The 27,489-nt window shown below is 37.9% G+C and overlaps 3 protein-coding genes across 10 annotated transcripts in view; 1 reads left to right on the plus strand and 2 right to left on the minus strand.

Moving 5' to 3' along the window:
• Positions 1-9,211, minus strand: part of LOC106168960 (sestrin-1) — a 30,168-nt gene extending 20,957 nt beyond the window's left edge. Inside the window, exons 1-2 of one of the 2 annotated variants that reach the window (XM_013548223.2) lie at positions 8,532-9,211; positions 2,399-2,464 (exon numbers count right to left, since the gene is read on the minus strand). In XM_013548223.2, coding sequence (XP_013403677.1) covers positions 2,399-2,464; positions 8,532-8,882 — 417 coding nt within the window. In that variant the 5' untranslated portion in view covers positions 8,883-9,211. Of the gene's footprint in view, positions 1-2,398; positions 2,465-5,846; positions 6,166-8,531 lie in introns of those variants that run through there. The other variant, XM_013548224.2, reaches the window with a different exon arrangement.
• A 4,227-nt stretch (positions 9,212-13,438) lies between these two features.
• On the minus strand, positions 13,439-16,840 carry LOC106168950 (uncharacterized). The gene is made up of 2 exons (XM_013548210.2): positions 16,494-16,840; positions 13,439-15,112 (listed from the first exon to the last, which is right to left on the minus strand). The coding sequence occupies exon 2, from the start codon at positions 14,816-14,818 to the stop codon at positions 13,439-13,441; it is 1,380 nt and encodes a 459-aa protein (XP_013403664.2). The 5' UTR covers positions 14,819-15,112; positions 16,494-16,840.
• A 2,731-nt stretch (positions 16,841-19,571) lies between these two features.
• LOC106168646 (uncharacterized) overlaps positions 19,572-27,489 on the plus strand; it is a 31,018-nt gene continuing 23,100 nt past the window's right edge. For all 7 annotated transcript variants that reach the window (XR_015331838.1, XM_087000209.1, XM_087000210.1 and 4 more), the window contains exon 1: positions 19,572-19,699. The gene's annotated coding sequence lies outside the window, so the exon portion shown is untranslated. The remainder of the gene's footprint in view (positions 19,700-27,489) is intronic.

A 27,489-nucleotide genomic window follows, 5' to 3' on the forward strand; every position in this document is an offset into this window, starting at 1 on the left:
CCAATGTACTTTTAGCTTACACCTTCTTCATTATCTATGATTGATAAACAACAGTGACTACGATAATGTCTTGAAAACTCAATCATGATATTTGGAGGGTGTGTTCCTAATGGCAGGCTCTGATAGGCTGAAAAAAGAGGTGTGTGCCCTTCATTTGTCCTTGACATGCTGTACTTCTACACAGTAAGACCTCCTATTGCCCTTGTTACCATACATACTTTATGTTTTAACTATGGAGCTAATGACCTCTCTTGACATTCTCTGGATACACAGCACACTTTTAAATTATTAATCCCATTCTTGTGGTCAGCATTTGGAATTCAGATAAAATAACAAGTGCCCTTCCCCTGCGTTAATGTTGTCCAGTTTGTCAACAAGTTTTCTCTCATTGTGGAGTGTCCAGTTTGTAAACAACAACCAAAACACCTAAATTTTCTTTACCTTGACCCAGTCCATGTATAGATTGCCACTTCATGAAACGATGTCATCACCATAACTGCCATGGGACATAAATAAATACATACACTTGAATGAGGGTAAATGGCAATTTTTATTTATTTTTTTTAATCGATTTTTATTGTTTTTTGATCGATTTTTATTTATTGATTTATTCTTTTTATTTTATCATTTTTTTCTATTTACCCATATTTCAAGTGTATGAGAATACATACATATATATATATATATACAGATGTCAGTTTGAAGGAAAAAACCTGAAACATTTTCTACTGCACACTGCTGTCAAATAAGTCGTTGCTGTGAAAACATTTAGAATTTCATTGTGTTACCAGAGGGTGCACTCCAGTTAAACCCCAACAAATGATCTGTATAGCCACTTTGATCTATGGAGTGCACCAAGGTAAAACTATTAACACTAATTTCAACTGATCAGGCCAAGTCTTTGACCAGCACCCCCAGTTAACCCCAACCAGCACAATCAACACATTCATTCACTATACAAATGTCAACACCACTGTTCTCCTAGGCCTGCCACTGTTCCATAGAGGTCCAGGTAAACAGCATTGTTAACAGTATTGTCACCAGGCATGCAGCTGGGGCCAGCCTTAACTCTAGACTCTGCCCAGAGAGGGCAGCACCATCAACTTGGGTGCTATAAGTACACAGTAATGGTGTAACAGTCTCCAGGGACGCACTGTAAGGGACCTATCAAAACCACTGGTATACACATACATATTGAGGTTCTTATCAAAGAGAGACATACAAATGGAGCCCCTTCCTTTCAATACCAATATTAGACTTTCCACTAACAACCAACAGCTTACACAGCCTCTGCTGGTCCTGCCTTTGTTCCTTTCAAAACTACACATTTTTAACTGGTTTGTTCAGCTACCGTCATGTAAGTTAACATCTTAATGCAGCCAGAATCACTGAGCTGAGGTGCTTATTCAAAGAACACAACAAGAGAGATGGATTGGAAACTTTCTAATGCTGAATAAATTATCACTGTTGACAGCTATACTCTTTGTGCATTCTAGAACACACGTGTGCACACCCACACACACACACACACACAAACACTCACAAATTTTGACACACACACACATAAGCAGAAACAAACAAACACACACACACACACTTAAGTGCTTTCCACAATCAATGCATAATTCATGCATAAGAATACAGACTGAAGAAATATGGAGTGGATTATTACCAGTAAAATTCCACAACGATTTCTGATGACTCAGCACAATATTCTCTCTTGCATGTTGTGACAGTAATTAACATTTTTCCAACCAATGTTGGAAACGTTAATTCTCTGTTCAATTTACCTTTATTTGGCCAATTTAATCATCTACTATTCCATAACCTGGATTGATCGAAGTTCTCTCAATACTGGTGTCTAATTAATCAAACCTGTCCACAGATCTACCAGACTCACATAGGATACATTGGTTTACAATTTACCTTGAACCTTTCTGTAGTGAACAAGCATAGTAATAATAACCAAGTAATAATTTCTACCATGTTAATGCACATAAAAATGGAATAAAACAGATAAAGAGGCAATTCTCACATTTGCCCCCCCCCTTCCATCCCCATGTAAACATAGCGTAATCTTGTAATTAAGGGATAAGCACACAGACAGACAAACATGAAGTGTGAGTGTGTATGGGGGGGGGGGGGGGGGGGAAACAACCAATGTCATTTTTTTTTTTTTTTTTTTTTTTTGTGGGTAAAATGGGGCACTAGTATAATTCATGTCATGGTTTCCAAAGTAGAATCATTCTGAGAAGTTGTACAATCAGTACATAGATTAATGAGGGTGAGGAAGTGGTACTTGACTTTCAATCAATGTATATCATATCATCAGATAAGACAAAATGTACAATTTTTATCCTATGAAACTGAATGCATGGAAAAGAGGTAGAATACTTACCTCATTTTCAGGAATGAAGCGACTTGGACCTCTTCCAACTCTACGTGGAATTTTCAATCCTCTTTCCTGAAATGAAATATTGAAAATTCAGCAAACTGTTCTCCTGACAAAGGGCAGAACTTGTATAAATTGTCTACTCTTTCAGTCAAACAATGAAAACTGGATATTTATTTGACAAAAATCATTTTCCCAGAAATGTCAACCTTCCCTTAATCACCCAAACCAATGGCAAAATTGTGATCTACAAATAGTTCATAATTTCTCATTTTTAAGTAACTCTTGAAAGATTATTAGTAAAAGGTGAATTTTCTTCATGACAGTTAAAGTTTGAAATTTGAACTTCCAAAATGAAATTTTTAATTATATTTTTCAATAGCTCTGAATTATACATTGGTAATAAAAGGAAAATTGCTATTGCAATTTGTCCAAAAAATATTTGATAAGATGTTTAAAAATACAACAGTATCATTCTCAGAAGCAAAGAATGTATTTGCCAGCTGCTCCACCTTGGCTCTGGACTGGAAAACCTATAACTTAAGTTCCACATCATTTCAAACAGCTGTTCAGAAACCTTGGGACACCAGTGAAGAAACCTATCTCTGCCACTAATTAAATATAATATTGGGAAACTGTTGGCTACCTTTATAGACAGTTGTATTTTTGACACATTTTCTACATAATTTCCCGTTAAAATATGTGTACTTAAATTATATCTAGCTGATTTCTGTCTAGTCTAAGCATTATGTAACCCATGTGTAAATATTGCATTATTGTAGATATGTTTTTGTCCTTACCCAGTCGGTGAATAGCTGTAAAGCTAATGTTTCCTTTCAATTTATACCCGACATGAAATAAAATTTATTGTATTGTATTGTATTATTGTATACCCAGGGTGGAAATGTGTAGACAATGAAAGGCATTTACACGACTTACATAAAGTTTTACTGCTCTTGTTATAACCTATCAAACTTATAGTTAGAGCGAGTCCATTCTAAAAGTTAAGTCTTATGTGAGTCCACTTAAAAATATATCATTTTTGACTTGATCTGTTAAATTTTAATTAAATTTAGCAATCATTGTCTCGGACTAAAATGATTTAATAATGTGTCATCTCAAATCATATTATCACAAAAACAAGTGAATTTTGTTTTTGAAATTCAGATAAGCAGAAAAAAACTGGTAAGAAGAAAAAAAGCCTATACAGTTAACAATGTGCAATTTAGGGCTGCGTTCACATGAAAAATCTATTTTCTAAAAATCTAAAAATCTATTTGTGGTATCTTGTGATCACGGTCTGTGCCCTGAATTCCCCTCGCGGCGTAATTACTGGCAGCACTGAGAATTAATTACAGCTTTGGAAGTAACTGGCTCGCGCTGCCCGTAATTACGCCGTGGGGTATTCAGGGCACAGACCGTGATCGCAAGATACTGCAAATAGATTTTTAGATTTTTAGAAAATAGATTTTTCATGTGAACGCAGCCCAAGTATCCTGTTTGTATATCTTCTGTCCTTTTATGTTTCTGCACAGATATCAGTCTTAACTGCACTTAACTAGTACAATACAAAATAAATTAAATGGACACCCATCTTCAATAATATGACTAATATCAGAAATCTTGAGACACACACACACAGAAGAAAAAGAGGGAAAAAAATCATCTAAATGTCAATCAAAATTCACAGTGATTCAACATAATATATTTCCTCAAAATCTATAAGGTCAATACCTTTAAACTTCAGTTTCAGAACAAAAAAGCATTAGAAATACAAAAGAATAAGTTTTGCAATGAGCAATGCAGTACCTTCATGTTCTGTCTCATGATTGCCAGATATGGTGTCTACAAAATACACATTTACTTAAAAACATTTTATGACCTTAAGTCCAATTAAGTAAACATGAAAATGAACAATAAAAAATCCAGTTTGGGGTCTTTTTACATTGTCATCTGTGACAGCATTAAAACCCCCAGTATTGATTCTTTTTCACAAACAAACAAAAGGAAACTTATCACTTAGAAAAATTTCTACATACCAAAACGAAAAGGGAATGCCCCTGGGAAATATTCTAAAATTCACCAGTGTACTCAGTGATGTAAAAACTCCCCCAACATCTTATTCTTAATAAACCAAATATCTGATAGTGTATAACCAAGATAAAACATGTCATTCAAAGTTCCAGTTATAGAAGGATTCAAAGCTGTCTTGATGATGAATCACCCTGTAAACAGTGCTGTTATGCCATGGTGTAAAAATATCCCCCTGCTTTGTAGTGGATTCCAGGGCAGGCTGAATTAAGGGGTACAAATACTCCCCCTGCCTTGTAATAGATTCAGGGTAAGCTGAATGGCAGTGCCTAAATTTGGAGGTTACATAAGTGATATTGATATGTCAGTAATGAGAGAAGCCGGGTAAACCCTTGGATCTACACAGAACAACTAGGGGACTTCTTTTCCAATCTTCAATGTATGGAATCTTGTCAATATTCTTTTCAAAAACAGCAGAGTGTTGATTTATCCCTATTACTGTACATATCCCTGGGACATTTTAAATTATACCATTTTGACTTTTTATGTGAATACATTGCCTAACACTGTATTCAGATATAATGGAAAGGAAAGTAAGATAGGATACCAGATAAAAACACTTTCGGTTGCAAGGTCCTCTTTCTAAACTGGGCTGTAACTAGAAATAAACCCCTATTTATGACTCCTCCTCCTCCTGCCTGGTTGTGCATGGACCCCAGAGACTGCTCTCTTTACATAACTTCTACAGCAGTCACAGCAGGCAACACTCACCTTTAAACAAATGACCAGTGATCGTGGGTCAAGGAAAGGCCACTGGTCATTTCCTAACTGGCCTAAATGCCCATTAAAGGCAGCTCGTCCCATGGTCTGGGGTGTCTTTGAGCTGGGTGGATTACAGCAACCACAATAATAATAATTTGCACACTGGCAGTATGTGACAGTATACTGTTAGGATACAATGACAGCAGTGCTTGCAATAAACAACATTAACTCTGGATTAAATACCTCTACCTTATACACAGGTGGTAATAATTAGGGCTTAATGATTTCCTTGCCTGTACCTAACCCCTCACCAGGGCACAGCGTTATTAATACACAGTGGAGGCAAGGACATGGTTATTTATATCAACTCTGATGAAGCTTTCTTTGAACATATACATTGTGTCTCACTCTCTATATCCATGATAACATGTAAATAGATGTGAATGAGTGGAAAGGTATGGCAGACATCACCGGCTAATTAAGAGACCAGAACATGTAGGCTGATAAATCAATACTAAACATCTTCGACTATCATTTTTAAATCAAGTACAAAATTCTTACACACCTTAAAAAAATTTAAAATAACTAAGTAAGTAAATACATTTTTTAAACACCTGTGTTGGTAACTGCCTGTCACACACCTAAATCAATCAGTTCATACCTTGGTCATACTCCCACTGTTGACATCCGGACCCCCTATGTATAAAACTATCATTTTCATACAATGAAGCTTCAACTGTGACTTTTACAAACAGGTATCTCAGTACTTTGGTTATTAGTTTCCTAGGCACTGGTTCTTCTTCTATTTCTTCTACAGGTTGTTCTTTGGGTGTATATTTCTTTGGTATCTGGTAGAGTAGGGAACACTTCATCTTGGCAATGATTAGAAAGGACACAAATGTCCCGACAGATATGAGCTATAATAGTTACTGTGCCATTCTGTCTTCAAGTCATTTCTACTAATCAGAATGATAACTGTTACACAGACCAAGGTATTTTATTCACAGCTGGTATTGCATCAACCCTATAACTTAGCAGAGTGCCTAGCAACCCGGATATAATGGTGTCTAAATAAGGCAATAGGAAGCCTTCAGGGACATTGCATCAGCTGATCAGCCGGTAGCTGTGTGGTAGTGTACGTGGTCTCCTTCAGGTGCTCCCCCAGCACTCCTGCTATTGATTGTTCTTGCATTGTGTACAGGGCAACAGGGGTGGTATTCAAAGATCTAAAGTCTATAAGAATCCTTACTTACTCACCTTTCATTTATTATATGTGTGTTGATATATATACCTAGAAGTACACGTGGTAAACACATGGTATTACATAAACTAGAATAGACATCAGTGTACTCATATTTATGAGGCTATAATTCATAGCACCTCCAGTACATAGGAATTCAGCCTGTTCACCCCTATCCCCAACCTACTTTTTTCATGCAAATTTCACAGGCAAAGGTGAATGTTGTTATATAAGAGATGACAATTATGTTTAATTATTATAAAAGTGTAGCAACCATATTCACATGAAGTATATGTGATGTGAATTCGAGTACATTTAGAGTTGAGATTATGTATACATTCTGCCCACAGGAATTCCATGCCAGAAATAAACCAAAGAATCCTGTGCTTTACCACACAGGCCAGGTCTATCTCCTGTCACAGAGCTCCAGTTAAGATGGTTTAACCCCTCTCAATGTGAGCATCTCACTGTGATCCACTTTAACATAAACCATCTCAGCATAACCCCCATTTTAGCATAACCCCCATTTCAGTACTTGACCCTTCTTAGTATGACCCATCTCAGAACATGCAACCTTTAGCTCAACAGTTACCTCAACATACAGATCCATTCAAAATAGCCCTTCACTACATTGTCTGTATTGAATTAATCATAATCAGTGGATCAACATCAGGATTAGATATACTATGGTGAGTTAACCATAGTCAGTGGGACAACAGCAAGATTAGATATACTATGGTGAGTTAACCATAGTCAGTGGGACAACAGCAAGATTAGGTATACTATGGTGAGTTAATCATAGTGGGACAACAGCAGGATTAGGTATACTATGGTGAGTTAATCATAGTGGGACAACAGCAGGATTAGGTATACTATGGTGAGTTAATCAATCAGTGGGACAACAGCAGGATTAGATATACGATGGTGAGTTAATCATAGTCAGTGGGACTACAGCAAGATTAGGTATACTATGGTGAGTTAACCATAGTCAGTGGAACAACAGCAGGATTAGGTATACTATGGTGAGTTAATCATAACCAGATGTCCACTATTGTCAAGACAGGTCCACTTGTTCTAAGCTAGCCTGACGAGATGGGACAAACCATGATAACCTGACCTTTCTTGACTGGACATATGACAGTATATCTATATCAGAGATTACTTATCAAATTAAGAAGACCCCAAGACAATATCTCAATCTTAACTAGCGGGACATCACTGCTATGGCAGACTGATAAAAACTAACCTTTGGATGTTTAGAAATTTGACAGGCTTTACTAACAATCAAAAGGTCATTTTTTCATGGTGATACTGATAGTATAAGGACTGTGTTCTTCTTCTTCTTTTTTTTTTTTTCAGTTTTGATTTTAATTTGTTTCAAGTTATGTGCTCTAATGTTAAAGCCTGCAATATGCAGACTGCCTGAACATGCCCAAACAGGTGGTGTCAACTGGTTGATTTCGACCTATTATCCAAGCAAAAAGATTTCTGTACAGCCTGTTCTTACCACATGACTTGATACACTAATGAATTCAAGACTTGCCTAGGCAGCTGGGGATAACATAATCCACTTTACCCCACAAAAAAAAAAAAAAAAAAAAAAAAAAAAAAAAAAAAAAAAAAAAAAAAAAGGTGCATCAATGTCATTGAATCTATCATTATTGCTTTTACACTTTTCTTGCGTGTCAACATTTTGTTATAAAGGCATCTATGTTAATTTGCATAATGGTTAACTTATATTATATTCTACTGTGCAAGATTCAGATGTTAACACCAGTATATGATAATAACTTTAGAAATTAAATTGGAAGTGTTTTTTTTTCAACTGTAAAACATTAAAACTACTTAAACGTGAGGGGAAAACTCCCACAGCCAGTGATCAATACCATGCCTAGGGAGCCCTGGGGATCCTTTGAAAATGTCACACATTAGCAATATCAGAGAGACAGAAAACCTTTAGAGACATGCAAAACCATCATCGTATTTGGCATAGCAATTACTTACTAATGAATATCTGTGGATAATGATGCCACCGCTGAAAGTCAACAAATGTATGAATGTACAAAGTACAAGTCACTTTTGCTGATACGGTACTAGTAGAATTACCTGTAAATCAAGTAGCAGAGCTCCACACTTGGACCGCACGTCTTCAAATGGACAGTATATGGAGAAGCGCAGTAGATCAGGCAACAGCTCTTTGACTAGAGGCTTTCTGTCTAAGGGCTGAATACGGGCATCATGGTGATTGTTGTGGTAGACTGCTTCCTGGGGGCTGCCGTAGCCATCTACCCAGGCATCAAGAGCTCGACTTATGTTTTCCAGCGCATGAGAACGGCTGTTTTGATCTCTGCTGCACAGAGCCAGGAAAAAACGTAAACTCTTTTCATCTCTTAAAGTCCTATCCTCCGGCATATCAGCCATCAGCCATCTAAGCCCGTCCTCGATGATTGACTGCATAAATTAAGACGAAGTGTCAGAAATGCCAGTCCCAAAGAGTGCCACTGCGAGCACGGGCACTTGCTCCGCGACGTCGCCACTAAGTTGACCCTGAACAGCTGATCAGCGTGGTGAAATCTCACCTCTGCCCCTACACTGAGGATGCTGTTCTATTACTGGCGAAATAACGTACATTAAAATTGACTGAAATCCATTGCAATGACATTCATATTCGCATATCAATGAATAAATGTTCTCATCTACGATATTCACAGCAACAATTTGATAAAAAGACTGGCCTGTCGGTGAAACGTTCCTCAGCTACAACCTTATCATGGCCGACTGCATCCGGGTGCTTTCTGACCTCTGAGACACACCTCCACATTTCAACCAATTAAAATACCAGTGACCCACTTTGCGATCAGCTGAGCATATCTGCCTTTTAAACGCATTGTAAAGCGCCAGACGAGCCGGAAAACCTCTACCCATCCTATAAATCGAATACTCCGGCGGTAAAACATTTTCTCGCATTTTGCATCTTTTGAAAGTTCGTTAAAAGCTTAATCTCACGTAACAATGTTTTCTGGATTTACGAATTTTTTCCAGGGCGGACCCATATTTTATCTGTATGTGGATGTTAGTTTCTTGCTTTTTGACTTACCCTGGATATTTCAAAGACGATCTTGTGAGACAAATAAACTGATCTGGCACTGGGCAGAGTAGAAATCTTTTGGCCAAATATATTTTTTTTTAGAAAAGTAAAATAAAAAATTGATTTTTTATCTACTCCTAAATATAATATACATGTATTAACCCTAAACGTTCATCTGACAGTTCCTCATTTTCAGTAAAACTTTGTGTAATTTGCATTTCATTTTCCGTATCTAGCGGTATAAACTCTGGATGCTGTGTCTAAATGGAGAGAATTTCATCAACTGTGTTATATTATAAGAATAAAGCAAACTTTCTTCAATCAACAGTTAATAAATTCTGTCAATATTAGCAGTTGATTGAAGAAAAATTACTTAATTCCTTTTTCTAAACGCTCTTTGAAAACCAAATATATATTTTTCGTGGTTAATGAAATTCGTGATCAAACCTTGCCATTATAAACTTCTGCACATCTTCTTTTGCTTCTTCTTCTTCTTCCTTGGCTTTCGGCTTTGTCCCTTCTCAGGGGTCACCGCAGCGGATAGCACGTTATAAACATCTTTTCATGATCCAACTAATGCCGTTCAACTGAGACAGCATGTAGGCACGGCCATTTACATAATGCCGTACGTAAGTGGTCATTAATCAATGCAACTTAAATGTGTTTTAAAAAACTTTTTGCATTCAACAATGTATTAAATTGCACCTTATTTTCTAAATAGATATATTCAAGCAGCCACCGCTTCCCCGCCCATAGTACTGCCAGCGTATTCAGCTGAATGGCCTCATTCTCCGATGATGATGCTCTAGATAGATATCGAAATATTGGCAGGAAACAGCTATTTCAATACCAACTGGACTGAAGAAAAATTACTGCTTTATTCAATGATATTTTGTATTCGAGGGTGACAAATTAAGGTCTGTTGAAGAAAGTGCGATAAAAGCGTAATGCCTCACACACACTGACTTTACTGACAAAACAACCAGATGTGTGGATTGTGTTAGTTGTGACTTTTGACTCTTCTATCACAATAGCTTGAAAATCTGTGAGAGAGGGGGAACACAACGTTTAGCAAATCTGCAAATTTAGGGTAAAAAAAATACTAAAACAGGAATTGATTTAGGAAAGATAGAAACTAATCAACAGGCCAGTTCTACTTCATGAAAAGTTGTTCAAAGTGATTCTTTATAAATTTGTGGACTGGGTAGCCAGGGCCGTAGCCTGAGCAAACTGCCAGGGGGGGCAGTAAGCGGACACGAGGGGGCGAAGCCAAAAAGGGGGGGGTGTGGAAAATTTTTAAAATCTGTATGTATAATAGTGCATTCTGGTGCATTTTAACTGTTATTTATTGCTCAATCAGAAGTCAGAAATTGCGATTATTATTTTTTTTTGCACCTCTAATCCCAGGGGGGGCAGTGCCCCCCCCCCTGCCCCCCTGGAGGCTAGGCCCTGGTAGCGTGTAAGTGACCAAAATCGATTTAGTTGTGCTTCGGCCAATATCCCTTTTTCTGGGGTCAGGTAAACAACATGTTGACCACGACCAAAATCAATAATTATGTATTGTCCTTTAGACATATCTTGCAATAACCAATGTCTCCCATTTATAGAAGTATTCAGTTTGTTGTTGCAGATGTCAAGAGTACAAATGAAGAGAAATGAATCAATTTTGATTTTCCACATCTAAGCCATTATGTTTTATGTCTTTAAATCACGCCTTTAGGTCCTGAACTCCGTGACTTTACATAGATCCGTGCAAATAGAGTGAACTTGTTTCTGGACCAAATGTCTTTCGTCAAAATCTTTTAAAGAGAAGTATTGCGCATTGATAAAAAAGATCATGACAGTTGTATCATATATATATTTTAATAAAACGCATACTAAAAATAATTATGTCAGATATTAATCAAACATTATGTAATAAATGAATATCCAACATATTAAAATACAGCAGCACATACAAGATCAATACACGTTTTATGCGCCCGTGGAAATGCGGCCTGGACGGTTCCCATGGAAACTGGTGGATGGCTTCCTGTTCAGGAATCTGTCTTGCTAGCTCCTCCCCTCCCGTGTACAGGATAGGTGATGGAGTGTGAACGACCCTAGGCAGCCCCCCCCCCCACACACACACAAACAAACCAATCCCACCCCCTAGCCACGTGAGTCCCTAGGGTGCATCCCCCGTGTATGAACTGTATGCTTGTCATAGTGGTCTCTGCCTATACATACAAACTATACTCAAAGACCAAATTTTCTTTCCTAATCCACTTCAGGTTAGTGCAATTACTACTATCACGCTATGATTAATTCCATGTGGGCCAATTGCCTCCACTTCTAATGAAAAAATATAGAATTAACAAGTTAATCGGCTTTATAATTTAGACGAGAAAATCGGATGTATTGGTAATATCGATAGTATGTCGGTAGAGCTCCTTTCCACCTGGACAATTAAAGATGCAAGAGCTGTCACTGCAGGTAGAGGGAGATTTTTGTATACGTTAGCGTTAATACAAGAACTTCCGCATATGAATTTGCTGCTGGCTAGGAGACAAAATTTAACTATGCATTTGGAATCAGTGTCATCCTGCCACGTTTTTGACAAAGTCGATGTCAAATGACCAGACCTACACACAATAGAAGTGCCCCCCTGAATCAGAGTAATCATTAACCCGAAGAGGCGGAATATAAGCAATGTCAGAATATCGATACAGTTGAATTGTTCAGCCAGAACCGTTTCTTTCGTAAAATTTGATGTTAATAAAATGATACCAGGAGCATATCATTCCACAGTCATTTATCTCCCCCAAAGTATTGGTTCAGTAGGGGTGCCACTTCTATTGTCCAGTGTGTGTACAAAGCAGTAAAATGGCTGAAATGGCTGCTGTCAAAGTATTCTGTTCTGTAGCAATGCATATTATTCGATGATTCCGATTCTTTAAGATATACCTGGGCGTTTTCAACTGTGCGACCCAAAAGAGCTACTGAAATGCGTGTAATATTACTGTCAAGGTGAAGGTGTGAACAATAATTGGAGCGCCAGAGGTCATTCAACATATTTCATTCATCCACATTTTCCCGAATATTTTCTAAGTTCGTTTGTTATAAAGGTTATCTATTGTCATCTCTCGCCATCGTGATCCTCTGGGGGTGACCTTGATTTTCATTGATTTACAGCAGCTTAAATAACTCGAGCATGGCACGTGTAAGTTATATGATGCCCAATCAATTATTGCTTAGGTTTGATGCAAATCATTGAATTATTCCAATAATACTCAAATAATGATTTTGCAAGTCTTTTCTGACTTTTTTAAACATGGCACAAATATTTCCCCGTCTTATGAGGACAGTGCATTGCCATGGTTAAAAGAGCCTGCTCTTAAATTGCAAATATGAAAAATGCCAGAAAAATGGCCCCATAAATATGTAAAACCGATCCGATTTTTTTCTGACAGTCACTGGTCCGGACCATTGATGTTGACGTTTCTTATGTGTAACCTCTGGCAAATCATTCTTAAGCAGAAATTCGTCAACTTTGATCATTTTCCACCTTTCTGTGTCATTTTAGTGGGGATCTTTCAAACGAGCCAATCAAGAACACGTATCGGTGAATGTGTTTGGTAATACAGCGTGTTTGTCGAGGCAGTGTAAGAGGTGAGACAGTGTGTTAGTTGAGACAATGTAAGAGGTGAGGCAGTGTGTTAGTTGAGACAATGTAAGAGGTAAGACAGTGTGTTAGTTGAGACAATGTAAGAGGTGAGACAGTATGTTAGTTGAATCAATGAAAGAGGTGATACAGTGCACGTATTAGTTGAGGCAATGTAAGAGGTGATACAGTATGTTAATTGAGGCAACGTGTGAGATGAGACAATGTGTAAGATGATACATTGTGTTAGGTGCTACAGTTGGTTTTGGCAAATTTAAAACATTAAACTTCCTCTACGAAGGACGGGTTGTCTTCTCCAGCCTCGGTATTTCGAGGAGTTGGAGCCTTTTTCTTTCTCGGTTTTGAAGATGTTTCCCCGTCATTCGTTGCTTTGGAATTAACAACAGAACTCTCCTCGGCCTCCGTACCTTGTTCAGGTCGAGGTGACTTCTTTTTCCGTACCCTTTTTACTTGAGAATTTTCTGACATGTCCATCGCATTAACATCCACAGAGTCAGTGACTCCATCAGATTGCACGCTCCGCGGCGATTTTGTTTTCTTTTTCCGCGGAGTGACGATGGCTACGTCTTGATTTTCAGTTAGTTCTGTTTTGTTTCTGGGGGATTTCTTTCTTGGTGTTCTGGACCGCAATTCCGCTGCAGACTCAGATTTCATTTTTTCCATTACCTGAGCGTTTGATACTTTCGTAGTATCGGAGTCAGTTTGCAAATTTCCTGCAGATCTGGACTTGCTGACTATTGTTTCTGAATTTGTTTCCTCTTTCTTTCCGGCAATCGCATCAGAACTGTTATTTTTAAGTGGGGATTTTGCTTTCTTCTCTCTTGGCGTTTCTATTGGCTTTTCAGATTTGGCACCGTCAGTATCTTCATCCATTTTCACACCCAACTTTGCAGGGTGCTCGTCTATGTCATTGATAATTTCTATCTCCTGGTCCCTGTGGACAACAATATCAGGGACTGAGTTATTGTCATGTGAGTTGTGTCTTCGAGCTGACACATGAACGTCACATTCCACCACGTGATTCGTGACGTCATCTTCGTCGTGTTCCTCCAGCTGCAAATTTTCTCGTGTCTGTTGTTTCGGGGAGTGCATTCCTTCATGAATTGGTGCTAAACTGGGGAGTTCTAAACTGCTTACTGAGCCGTAAAAGGCTTGACTTCTCTTGATGGCGGGTATGGAACCGTATGGTTCGTCTACCACGTCACCGTTTGCGGCGTTACTATGACGACCGTTAAGATCCATGGACGAACTAACCGCTTTCCCATTGTGAGATTTCCCATTCAACGGACTGGTATTTATTCCTTTGCGGCGTTGTAACCTCTCCATTTTAATGTCGTGCACTGTCACTTTTACCATATTTTTCTTGGCTTCTTTCTTTTTAACCTTTTCTTGTTCTTTGACAGTAATGACTTTTGGATGGCCATTTTTATATCGTAAAGGCTGCCCCGTTAGGGCAGCTTGCATAGCTACTTGCCTTTCCTTTTGCTCTTTGAGGTATTTCCTTCCCGGTCTCCATCGAATTCTTCGAACCCAAAAGCACACGCAGAATAACACTAGAATCAAGCCAGCAACTCCGGCGATGTAAGCCAGAATAAGAATCCCCTGGTCCGTCTGCGGGGCAGGGGTGGTAGGGTCGGCCATACCGCTGGCCAGGACTGATTATTGTAGCCGGTTTATTCTAAATAGTTGTGGCAAGATTAATGTAGACATGCTTTGTCCTTATTATTTGTATGTTGTCTCATGATTCTCGGGCTCTTGTTGCCATAGGTTCTGTTACTTTATTTCCAGGTTTTTCCAAGGTGAACTATATTTTCCATGGGACGTCAATGCAGGTGTCAGCAGATTACCTGCTTGGAATAGTTGGGGTCCGGACAACCAGCACGGTAATGTGAACACAGAGACCTTGTTTTCCTTCTCAGTGGTCCTTGGCGATTTCTAAAATGGGATAAAACATATCAGTAGAGTTACGAATACGGGTAAAAACAACACGTCTCCGATTGGAACAAGAATAGTTATGTGACTTTTAGCATAACTATGCTGTATCTTGTGGTATAAGTACATTTCGTATGTTGTGGTATATAATTAACTATGTGTGTACATGCAATGTATTGTATCATACTGTAGCTACGATGTTTTAATATATACCTTGTGATGCAACTTAAATCAATCTTATTGTGTAATGAATATGTAGGATGTGTCTAAATTGTGGTATTACCACGATATCTTTTGGCGCAAGTACACAAGTACTTGTGGTAATCGCCTTTCATACGGTGTGTCTTTTGGTACAACTGGGATAAGCCATATGCGGCGTGCTTAAAGTGAGGTACATGTGTACTATATAGGCCAACATGACTGTATGCGTATATAAGGCGGACTTTGGAGGGGGGGGGGGGGTGCCAGGGGGTCCTGACCCCCTCTTCGATTTCTGAAAAATATCACAACAATGGCCCCCTCTTGATATCAGAATTTTGACTAGATGGATCATAGTTCTAAACCGTACCTAAAGGCAACGTTCGTCCTCTAAAATACCAATTTGTTTCGGGGCCGGCTGGTATAAGAATGATCATTGCGTCTTGTGTTATAACAATGCTGTGTCATATCACGGAGCTGGGAGGTGCCATATGTGATATAAATACTATGTGCCTTGAGCTTGTATCGTTAGGTGTAACTAGGATATATGCCATATGTGATATAAATACTATATGTGCCTTGAGCTTTAGCTACGATGTATCGTTAGGTGTGACTAGGATATATGCCATATGTGATATACATACTGTATGTGCCTTGAGCTTTAGCTACGGTGTATCGTTAGGTGTGACTGGGATGTGCCATATGTGATATACATACTATATGTGCCTTGAGCTTTAGCTACGATATATCGTTAGGTGTAACTGGGATGTGCCATATGTGATACACATACTATATGTGCCTTGAGCTTTAGCTACGATGTATCGTTATATTAGGTGTAACTGGGATGTGCCATATGTGATATACATACTATACTCAGTATATGCCTTGAGCTTTAGCTACGATGTATCGTTAGGTGTAACTGGGATGTGCCATATGTGATATACTTATACTATATGTTCCCTGAGCTTTAGCTACGATGTATCGTTAGGTGTAACACGGAATTTATGCACTAGTTCAAATATGCTGTCCCTCATATATGTCAGTTACACACCAACCAGGATACCGCAGGATTGATTAATCGAAATCTTAAGCAGGTCTGCAAGCGTCCATTTCTCTTGCCACGGCATATGTCTTCCTGCCTCCCCTGTATAGTCTTACCTGTATTTCCTCCTGAACATTGTCTTACCTGTATTGCCGCTCCGTTTCTGCTTTATCTGCTGTTCGTCACGCGCCTCGCCCCATGCTCACGACACGCGCTCAATTAACACAAACGCAATGTTTTCGGATGCGTTGAGACCTCTCCGTCTTTACGCCATGGTCCAGCGTCGATATTTACCTGCATTGCAGTGGATCCTTGTTCGTATTGATAAATCAATGAAGGCAGTTTAAACTGGAAACAGCGGTATCGATATTTCTGTAGCACTGTATGATTGTACTTTGTTTGTTTATTAATATGGTTGATGACCAACTACTCTCTGTCACGCTTTGCTACAAGTGATTCCTTACTACAGTATTAATTTTATCACACCCCTCTTATATATATTAAAAGCCATGTATTAATACAAAAACATATTTCATCATGATGAAAATCAATATTGCTATTACTCGTGTGCACTGGTTACCTGAGGTGGTACGGCGGGGAGGTGGAGCAAGTAGCAAATAGAATATTGATTGTGGACGTCATTAATGGAAAGGCAGTGCTCCAATGATGTTTTGGACAATGAGCACGTGGCACATCCATCAAGGTGAAAAAGTTAACGATTTACATTAGCTATTCGATTTACATTTTGTGGGTTATATATTATTGATGAGAGTAGGCCTTTGTCTATACCTTCCCTGACAACTATGCTAAATTAAATAGTGTTAATTACCTAGAAAATATGGTGTTGTTATAAAGGAAGGTCCAAAAGGGCTGTTTTGTCCTTAACATTAATTCCTATTTTTTAAGTTAACCTGGTCGTTTAAGTTTCTCTATACGTGGTTTACCCGCCAGCATGAAATTTCCTCGGAGAAAAAACAACTTTCTTCTCCTCACGAACCATAGCATGACCTGGCCGTGCACTTGGATAAGATATTTTATTCCATTTTTAATTCAATGGTTTATTTCTATATGACTAACAGTCACTTAGAACGCTATGTCTTCCTGTGCATTTTAGAACTATGAGAGACATTTTATTTGAGAGGGTCTATAGTTTTGAAGGCAATTTAAATTTACAAAATCTACAATTCATGGTTCGCACCCACAACTCAGCATGTGTTATACACGTGTTAGAAACATACAATTTGATAGTGAAATTAAACAATCAAATAAAACAATGTGTGACTTTGACATTTCCTGACATGAAGACTATTTCTACACTCTTAAGGAAATTAAACTTGAACATAGCAACTCGCTTTCCTTTAATTTGATTCTATTTGTACGTTATTTATTACTTGCAATTTGTGAAGATGTAAGATATAATAACTAAACAACATTTACACTTTTAGGGCACAAACTTCCTTTTCCGTTGCTTGATTCCCTTCGTTATACCGGTTAGAGGGAGGGGTTCTCGCCCCCCCCCCCCTCGATTTCTGAGAAAATCCACACCAGTGAAATTAGAATTTTGACTAGATCATAGTTCTTCACCGTACCAAATGGCACCGTTCGCCATCTAAAATATCAAAAATTTTCGGGGCGCTTCATCGGTGGGAGGGGGGGGGGAGAGGGGGGAGGGTCGGCTTCGTGTAAAGAAGTGAGAGAGGCGGATAAATGTGGATCTGTTGCGGGTTGTAGCTGAACTCTAGAACTGAAAAGGATGACAAACATTTAACAAAGGTAATTCTGGTTTATGATAACGTTTGTAAAGCAGGCCTTCTAAAGTAAAACGCAATTCATGTTTAGTTTAACTTTCATTAATTGCCATGGGTTTACCATGTACCGGTATGATATGTAATACGTACCACTCTACGTACCTTATAGCGTATTCTAAAATTGCTCTGCTAGCTCTTTATTTATTGTTATTTTTCCCATTACAATTATTGTCAGCTTCTTTATTTCTCATTATTTCAGAATTCACAGATGAAGAACTTTTCTGCCTGTATGTGCCAATATGTTTTCTGGCATACTTGACCTGTTCATGGCAGATTGGATGAGAGAAAACAGTTTTCTTATTTTATCTGTACCGCAAGCTCCTCAAAAATGATCAAACCACAATTAAATTAGTGATACTTTTTTTGTTACACATACAAATAGAAGCCTGAAAGCGTAATGGTGAACAAACTGGATACTCTGATGCTAAGTCGATTTTTCATTCAAAATTGTGCAGACTGCTGTATGACGACAAATTTCGTGAAGAACTCTCATCGCCAGCGCAGAACTGCAGGTGCGATAATGATAAAAACCGTCGTTTTGAATTAAGACATCCGAGAAGGTAAAAGTTATTTTAACACATTGGTTTTTGATTATAATTATTGGAAATATAGTTTTGTTACTGAAATAAAAGATAAGTACTTTGATTTTCGATATTTCAAAAAGTCAGCAGACCTTCACTTGCTTCTGTATTGGAAAAAATGACGTCAGAATATGGCTGACATCTAGCGGAATAGGGTCAAAAACGCACTTCAACAGCTGGCTAAAAAAGTTGCCAGAATAAATTCTGATGAAACTTGGTAGGTTTATTTTGCGTATTAAAAGTCATCTTCTATCGACTGGAATAAGGTGCACACTCTCTGTGATAGGAGATATCTCAAAATGTTACGGTGTTGCTATGGATAATAATCGGCATGTTGGCCGACTTTGTCGAGTTATATTTCCTTCATTTCACTTTGCTTCTGGGTTAATCTCACACTTACAGACGCGTGATAAACTCTGCTACCATGCCTTAATTTTTCATAAGCACCTTCAGAGGTAATAAAGTACAATTCTTTAATTTCCGCGCTGGTTGCGAAATTTACAAAATTTCAACCGCGACGTCATCTCAGCGCACGCGCTCCGTTCTGAATATCTTCCTACGCGCAGCCAGTTGCCATATGACTGAACGGACAAGAAAGAACACACGTCGACCCCCAACTATTCAGTCGTAGCCTCAAAAATCACTTCGCTACTCGCGAAAGACGAAGGGTGGTGTGGTTAATATACGGCGTATATTTATATATATATGTTTGTTTTGCATATATGTCATCACGACGTGATATGCATCCAAGTTATAGGCCCTGCAATTATGCATGGCTTACACTATTTTTTCAACAGAGATTTTGGGATTGTACCACTTCCTACAACATTAAAAGCGACGTCTGGCGGAAGGTGCAGATGAGCGTCGAAATCTCGCGAGAGTGTGGATCTTGTAAAGAGAAGCAGGGCTTGAATACGAAAGTAGTTTATTTGCTATAAACACGCTTGCCTCAAGACCTCTAGTAAGTAGATGGTAATATAGGAATAGATAAGACGTATGCATTGCGTCACTATCGTTTTCATATAAAAAATTAGTGCCTCGTGGAAGCTACAAATCACTTACAAAAGTGCATGTTATTGTCAATCAAACGCCAAGTCTTGAGTTTAGTGTCGTAGATCACGCTCGGCTGTCACCTTGATTGGATAGTAAACGGTTGTCGTAAAATCGCTAAATGATATTAAAACCCGGTGCATAAAGTTGAAAACCACCTAGGACAACCTTAGACTGCCACATTAATCCAATACAATGCAAAAATAAACTATAACAAGTGGTTAAAGCCTTCAAACCGAATGTCGTAAAGTCCCCATATACCTCCACAGAGACAATAAAATATAGTAAGCTTCTGAAACAAGATAAATCCAGTTCCAACATAATAATCGAAATAAAATACTGCCGGGCATCGGAGCGGCCTAAAACTTGGCACGCTTACCGCTAATACTGCAGGCTACATCATCCCGTCGCTCGTTTGTAAATTCCGTGCATGGCATACGCACAATCAAACCGTATATCCAAATTGCACCTCTGATGTTTGAATTAGTCCTCTACGCTATTCAAATCAAGAAGTGACGTAACCGCAGAGGTCACCGTACACCGGGCTTACGAAAAATAAGCCATGCCATTGGACAATGCGACCTCTGCGGTTACGTCATTTCCTGAATTGGATTGTAGAGAGGACTAATTCAAACATCAGAGATGGAATTTGGATATACGGTTTGATTGTGCGTATGCCATGCACGGAATTTACAAACGAGCGACGGGATGATGTAGCCTGCAGTATTAGCGGTAAGCGTGCCAAGTTTTAGGCCGCTCCGATGCCCGGCAGTATTTTATTTCGATTATTATGTTGGAACTGGATTTATCTTGTTTCAGAAGCTTACTATATTTTATTGTCTCTATGGAGGTATATGGGGACTTTACGACATTCAGTTTGAAGGCTTTAACCACTTGTTATAGTTTATTTTTGCATTGTATTGGATTAACGTGGCAGTCTAAGGTTGTCCTAGGTGGTTTTCAACTTTATGCACCGGGTTTTAATATCATTTAGCGATTTTACGACAACCGTTTACTATCCAATCAAGGTGACAGCCGAGCGTGTCGTAGATCTATGGACGAAGGAAATTTCTTAGTGTCTTTTTCGTGGCTTTTTGTCTGCCTTTTACAGATCTTAGTGGTAAACTGATTTTTCATGCTGTGAATGTTTGTGAGTCCAGTGAAGGGGGGGGGGGGGGGGGGGCGTCAGGGACCTGATCAGTAGCCCCAGTGGGAATATTTTGAGTGCATGTACAATACAATACAATACAATAAATTTTATTTCATGTCGGTTATAAATTGAATGGAAACATTAGCTTTACAGCTATTCTCCGACTGTGTAAGGACAATAACATATCTACAATAATGCAATATTACACATGAAGTCTAGTAAGAGAGTAAAAAAAAAAAAAAAAAAAAAAAAAAATCTACAAAGAGTATACAAAAACACGAAATCTATTAAGATAACAAATTAGAAAAAGAGAAAAAAGTTTTTTATGGGAAATGTGCAGAATGCTATACCTAAATCAACTGTGAAAAACAGACAATTTTACATACAATGCTCAATGATACAGTTATACAAACAATGTAAACATGACGTATTATTACACATTTTCACTAAAAGCATATAGGTAACACAGGCTACATCTGCATTTGGGTCCTTCCCAAAGCCTTAAAAGTGATTTAAACTCATTTGAATTGATGCTTTGCTTTAAGTCATTTGAGAGATCATTCCATATTTTTGGCCCAAGATATGATAAGGATTTTTTGCCGTATGTCACTGTGTTAAATCTGGGAATATTTAGAGTCTTTTCTCCTCTAAGGTTGTAACTTGTTGTTCTTTCTTGGAAAAGGTCGGAGATGTAGGAAGGTGCAAGTCCATGTATAGCTTTGTAAACCTCAAGTGCAAGCATACGTATCCTTTTCAAGTGCAGAGTGCTGAGGCCTGACATATTTAAAAGCTCGTCGTAACTGCTTGTGTGGTTGTCGTAGACAAATCTTAGACCCCTTTCCTGTATCTTTTCTAATTTTTTCATATTTCCCTCACCACAAAAGTGCCATACTAACGGACAATAATTAAAGTTTGATAATGTAAAGTGCCTGAAAATGGCAAGCCGACTTGGGACATCTAGATGAGCTGAAAGCCTTTTCAGAGTGTTTAATTGACATGCTGTTTTTAAACATAATTCTGAAATGTGTTTGTTGAAAGTCAGTCTTGAGTCAAAGTAAACCCCAAGGAGCTTGACCCAAGGTTCTGGCTTCACCAATTTTCCATTGAAAGATAATTGCTCATCACTATGGTTGACTCCTGTTTTGCCAATAATAATAGCTTGGAATTTTTCAGGGTTAGCTTCCATCTCGTTTAAAGAGAACCAGTTTATAGCATTTTGTGCATCATATTCGAGCTCCCTTTTTAAGGTATCAAAGTCTGGGTGTGCAGCACTTAAGGTGTTATCATCTGCGTAGTTGTAGAGGTTACAAATTTCAATAGAATGAAAGATGTCATTTATGAAAATGTTGAACAGCAGGGGACCAATGATGGAACCTTGAGGAACACCTTTATGTAGATTTTCCCAACAGCTTAGAGTATCGCCGACTTTCACTCGCTGTTTTCTTTTACTCAAGTAGCTGTGCATTAAGTCTAAGGCATTTTTGTCGAGACCATATGCCTCTAATTTGGCAAGTAGTAAAGTGTGTGGTATACTGTCAAATGCCTTCGATAGGTCCATTAGAACTGCGCCAACATATTTGTTTTTGTCTAAACTTTGTTTCCAGTCCTCTACCATCTTGATCAGGAGTGTCTGGCAGCTATGTCCATGCCTGAATGCCGTAAGGTACGGAGAAAAAATGTCTGAGAAAAAAGAGTTCAGTTGTTCTGCCATAATCCCTTCATATATTTTTGAAAATACTGGGAGCACACTTACTGGCCTATAATTTTCCTTGTCAGAAGTGTCCTTTTTCGTATGGATGGGTGTAACATCAGCCTTTTTCAGGTCAGAAAAGAAGCAGTTTTCTGTCATGCCTCTATTGATACATTTGGTAAGGGGACCCGCAATTGAGGCAGCTGCTATTTTCACAATTTTTGGAGAAATGTTGTCGTGTCCTGTGCTTTTCTTTGTATCAATTTTAGTCAATCGATTGTAGACATTTTGTTCCGACACGGGCATGAAATGAAAGTCTTTTTCTTCAGCCTGATTTTCTTTTATGTGGCGAATACTGGAGTGATTCTCATAATGGCTGATTTCCACTGGATCCGAGGAGCTGTTTCTCCCAATGTGGGAGGCTACATTAGTAAAATGATTATTGAATATGCTGGCAATCTCTGTCCGTGAATTTACTACTGTGTCATTTTCTATGAGAACAATGTCATTGCAGCCAGAGTTTGATTTTTTGCTCACAAACGGTTTAATTGTTTTCCAGAAATTTGGGTTTTTTGCACCTCCTGTACATCTCTCCATAAAATAGTTTTTAATACTGTTCCTCCGGAGTTTCGCACATTTGTTTCGCATTTGTCTGAAGTCCTCCCAATTTTGTGATGTTCTACTTTTATAAAACCTATTTCTTAGCTGTTGTTTTCTACTGACACACTTTCTGTATTCACTGTTCATAAAGGGAACATTTCTCCTTTTGATCCTTTTGGTTTTCATTGGCAAGTGTTTATCTACTATGTCACTAAAGAGGTTGTTGAAAGTGTTGAAAGCATCCTCTGCGTCATCAAAGATTTCGCCCAGCTCAAAAGGAGCATTTTCAAGATCTCTTTGGAAATGACTGGCATCAAAGTTTTTATAGCTTCTATTTTTAATAGTTCGTACTTGCTCTTTTGGTGCATGAGACCGGAAAACTGAATATATCAAATGGTGGAAATCACTAAGGCCACAGTCGAAGGCTCCTGATTTTAGATGTTTGTTTGGCTGATTACTGAGGATAACATCTATCAAAGTTGGATTTGCTGACTTGTAACAAGTGGGTACCTTGATGATATTTTGTAAGTCATATACATCACAAAACTCTTTTAGCAATCTCCCATTTCCACATTCAGTGTTTAAATTACAGTTTAGGTCACCAATAACTTCAATGTTTTCATATTTGCATAAAGCCATGTCAATAGTTTTTCCCAGTATTTGGAGAAAAAAGTCAACATTTGAGTTTGGAGGTCTATAAGTGGCAAGGAAGCACCATTTGCTATTTTTCAGGTTTACAGTTAAAGGTATAAGTTCCATGGTGTTTGATTCTAGATTTGTTGCTCTTCGAGTTGGAATGGATGACCGTACATAAACCATTAGTCCACCTCCATTTGCATTTCTGTCCTTTCTGAACATGTTATAGTTTTCCACTTTAAGGCCACACTTTTTATGTACAGACACAGATGTGTCTGTACATATTGCCATCACCTGCGTCTGTCGTCGCCGATGGCGATGCCGATGGCGATGCCGATGGCGATGGCGATGCCGGCGCCGTGCACTTTCCTTGTAAACACGATAAGTGGAGGGCAGTTTTACTTTTTGGCTTTATATTTACAGAGCTGATGAATATTCATAAAACGCAGGTCAAGTTCGAAAATCAGCATGATCGGGCCATTATTGTAGAAGTTATGCTGTTTTTTTCACTTTTCAGCATATTTTTCACATTTCCTCAAATTCAATTCTTAGGCATGTTAACAGTCTCATTATTAAACTAATAAGATACGTAAAAGTGTTTGTTTGACATTTCCTGCATCTTTACAATATTGTTAGTTGATTTTGTAAAAATGATGGTAAACTTGTTATCATGTATTGTGTAATAAAGTTTCAAAAATGGAAATAAACTCATATCATTGCAGTTTGTCAGATTCAATCATTCACTATGTTCAGAATCTCAGAAGGGAAGAAATTGGACATTTAACACTGCTCTGTTGATATTTTTCCCATCTCATCAATTTTCTTAGTTGATCATATAAAAATGGCAGTAAACTGTTAATTTTGTTTTATGTTAAAAAATGTTGAAAATGGAAAAAAAAAACATTTCAGAATAGTGCTGTCTTGTTTACATTTTGGCATTTTCAAGTTGTGACTTTGAAGTTCCATGGGCCTGAAGACCTTTGCTAGTCACATTTTCTGAATATCCATGATACTAATATTTTATTATTAAAAATTGATGGTCATCATGCTGTTAAACATTATGTAATATTGCATCAAAATTTGAAAAAAACCTATTTTGGGCACTGCTCCTATGATGACCATTTAAGGGAAATCATGTCACTTACTGTTCTCAAACAGTACAGTAAATATATATAGATGTGTCTGTACATATTGCCATCACCTGCGTCTGTCGTCGCCGTCGCCGTCGTTGCCGTGCACTTTCCTTGTAAACACGATAAGTGGAAGGTAGTTTTACTTTTTGGCTTTATATTTACAGAGCTGATGAATATTCATAAAATGCAGGTCAAGTTCGAAAATCAGCATGATCGGGCCATTATTGTAGAAGTTATGCTGTTTTTTCACTTTTCAGCATATATGCAACACTGTAAACACATTTCAACAAAAACCGATAGGCCTGTTGTCATGAAACTCACAGGAAAAATTGATCTTACTAAAACGCAGGTCAAGTTCAAAAATTGGCATGATCGGGCCACTATTTTAGTAGTTATGCTTTTTTTTCTTTTTTCAGCATATATGCAACACTGTAAACACAATATAAGAAAAACAGATAGGCCAATTGTCATTAAACTCACAGGAGTGGTCAATCCTGCTAAAACGCAGGTTAAGTTCAAAAATCAGCATAATCAGGCCATTAATTTAGAAGTTATGCTGTTTTTTACATTTCCTTAGATTCAATTCTTAGGCATGTTAACAGTTTCATTATTTAATTAATAAGATATGTAAAAGTGTTTTTTTGACATTTCCTGCATCTTTACAACATTGTTAGTTGATTTTGTAAAAATGATGTTAAACTTGTTATTGTGTATTGTGTAATAAAGTTTCAAAAATGGAAATAAACTCATATCATTGCAGTTTGTCAGATTGAATCATTCACTATGTTCAGAATCTCAGAATGGAAGAAATTGGACATTTAACACTATTCTATTGATATTTTTCCCATCTCATCAATTTTCTTAGTTGGTCATATAAAAATGGCAGTAAACTGTTAATTTTGTTTTATGTTAAAAAAGTGTTAAAAATGGAAATAAACCCATTTCAGAAAAGTGCTGTCTTGTTTACATTTTGGCATTTTCAAGTTGTGGCTTTGAAGTTCCATGGGCCTGAAGACCTTTGCTAGTCACATTTTCTGAATATCCATGATACTAATATTTTATTCTTAAAAATTGATGGTCATTATGTTGTTAAACATTATGTAATATTGCATCAAAATTTGAAAAAAACCTATTTTGGGCACTGCTCCCATGATGACCATTTAAGAAAAACCATGTCACTTACTGTTCTCAAACAGTACAGTAAATATGTACAGATGTGTCTGTACATATTGCCATCACCTGCGTCTGTCGTCGCCGTCATCGCCGTTGCCGGCACCTTGCACTTTCATTGTAAACACGATAAGTGGAAGGCAGTTTTACTTTTGGGCTTTATATTTAAAGAGCTGATGAATATTCATAAAACGCAGGTCAAGTTCGAAAATCAGCATGATTGGGCCATTATTGTAGAAGTTATGCTTTTTTCTTTCACTTTTCAACATATATGCAACACTGTAAACACATTTCAAGGAAAACCAATAGGCCTGTTGTCGTGAAACTCTAAGGAGTAATCCATCTTACTAAAATGGAGGTCAAGTTCGAAAATCGGCATGCAGCCTGAGTTGGAAAAGCAGTCTAATTGGCTTCTTATTCTGGAAGTTATACATTTTCAAAGTGTGAACTTGAACTCTCATGGGCCTGAAGCCTTTTGCTTGTTACACATTTTACTTTCATTGGTATTACCTGTTGAGCATAATTAAAATTTGATGTTGAATTTACAGTTTAACATAATGTACTTTTGCATCGGAATTGACAGTAGCCTATTTTGTGCATAGTAATTTCCTGCTTTTTGTCTGTACATTTGACAGCTTTGCTGCCTTGTTTATTTTTATGGATGACATCCTCTGGGGACCCCAAAATCGGTGCGAGCGGGCGAAAAAAAAAAAAAAAACAGTCCAAAAAAAAAAAAAAAAAACCTGCTTAAGAAAACTTATGTTTTCAGTACACAGCTGGAAACACTAATTTACCACAGAAACACGTATCAAACTAACAACATGTCTTTATCCATGTTCTCAAAATATTAAAGCATTGTGAATAGGGCCTACTTTGTAGAAAGGTAAAAAGTCATGAATATATATGCTGCATATTACCAAATCTATTTAAGGTTATTTCATGCATTCTATTGGTACAGCAATCAATAAAACAAATATAATAGCGTGTCTTTATTTGTACTGTCAGAAAATTAAAGCATTGAAAACACTTCACAGAATTGTTTAAAAAAATGAAGCAAAGATAGGCCTATGCTTCCTACTACCAAATCTAAAAAAGGTAATTTCGGTCGATGCCATTTTGTTTACTTCGACTCACACGTAGCAGCCAACTATCGGGTGGCCTGTCCGACCTTCAGTCCACCAAATACCACGACGCTCTTGTCGACCCTTTTTTCGGTACAAAAAAACCTGGTATGGGCTGCTTTGGACAGAATGTCACTGAAATTTTCCGGGCGATGATCGCTGGCCGCGGCCAGCCTTTCGTATAATTGTAAAAGGGTGATA

Source organism: Lingula anatina, chromosome 1 (genome assembly GCF_051362555.1).
Source record: "Lingula anatina isolate TDL-2025a chromosome 1, LinAna3.0, whole genome shotgun sequence".
Taxonomy (NCBI): domain Eukaryota; kingdom Metazoa; phylum Brachiopoda; class Lingulata; order Lingulida; family Lingulidae; genus Lingula; species Lingula anatina.

Excerpts from the sequence above, each read along its gene's own strand:
- LOC106168950 (XM_013548210.2), bottom strand. The coding sequence starts at position 14,818 with ATGGCCGACCCTACCACCCCTGCCCCGCAGACGGACCAGGGGATTCTT.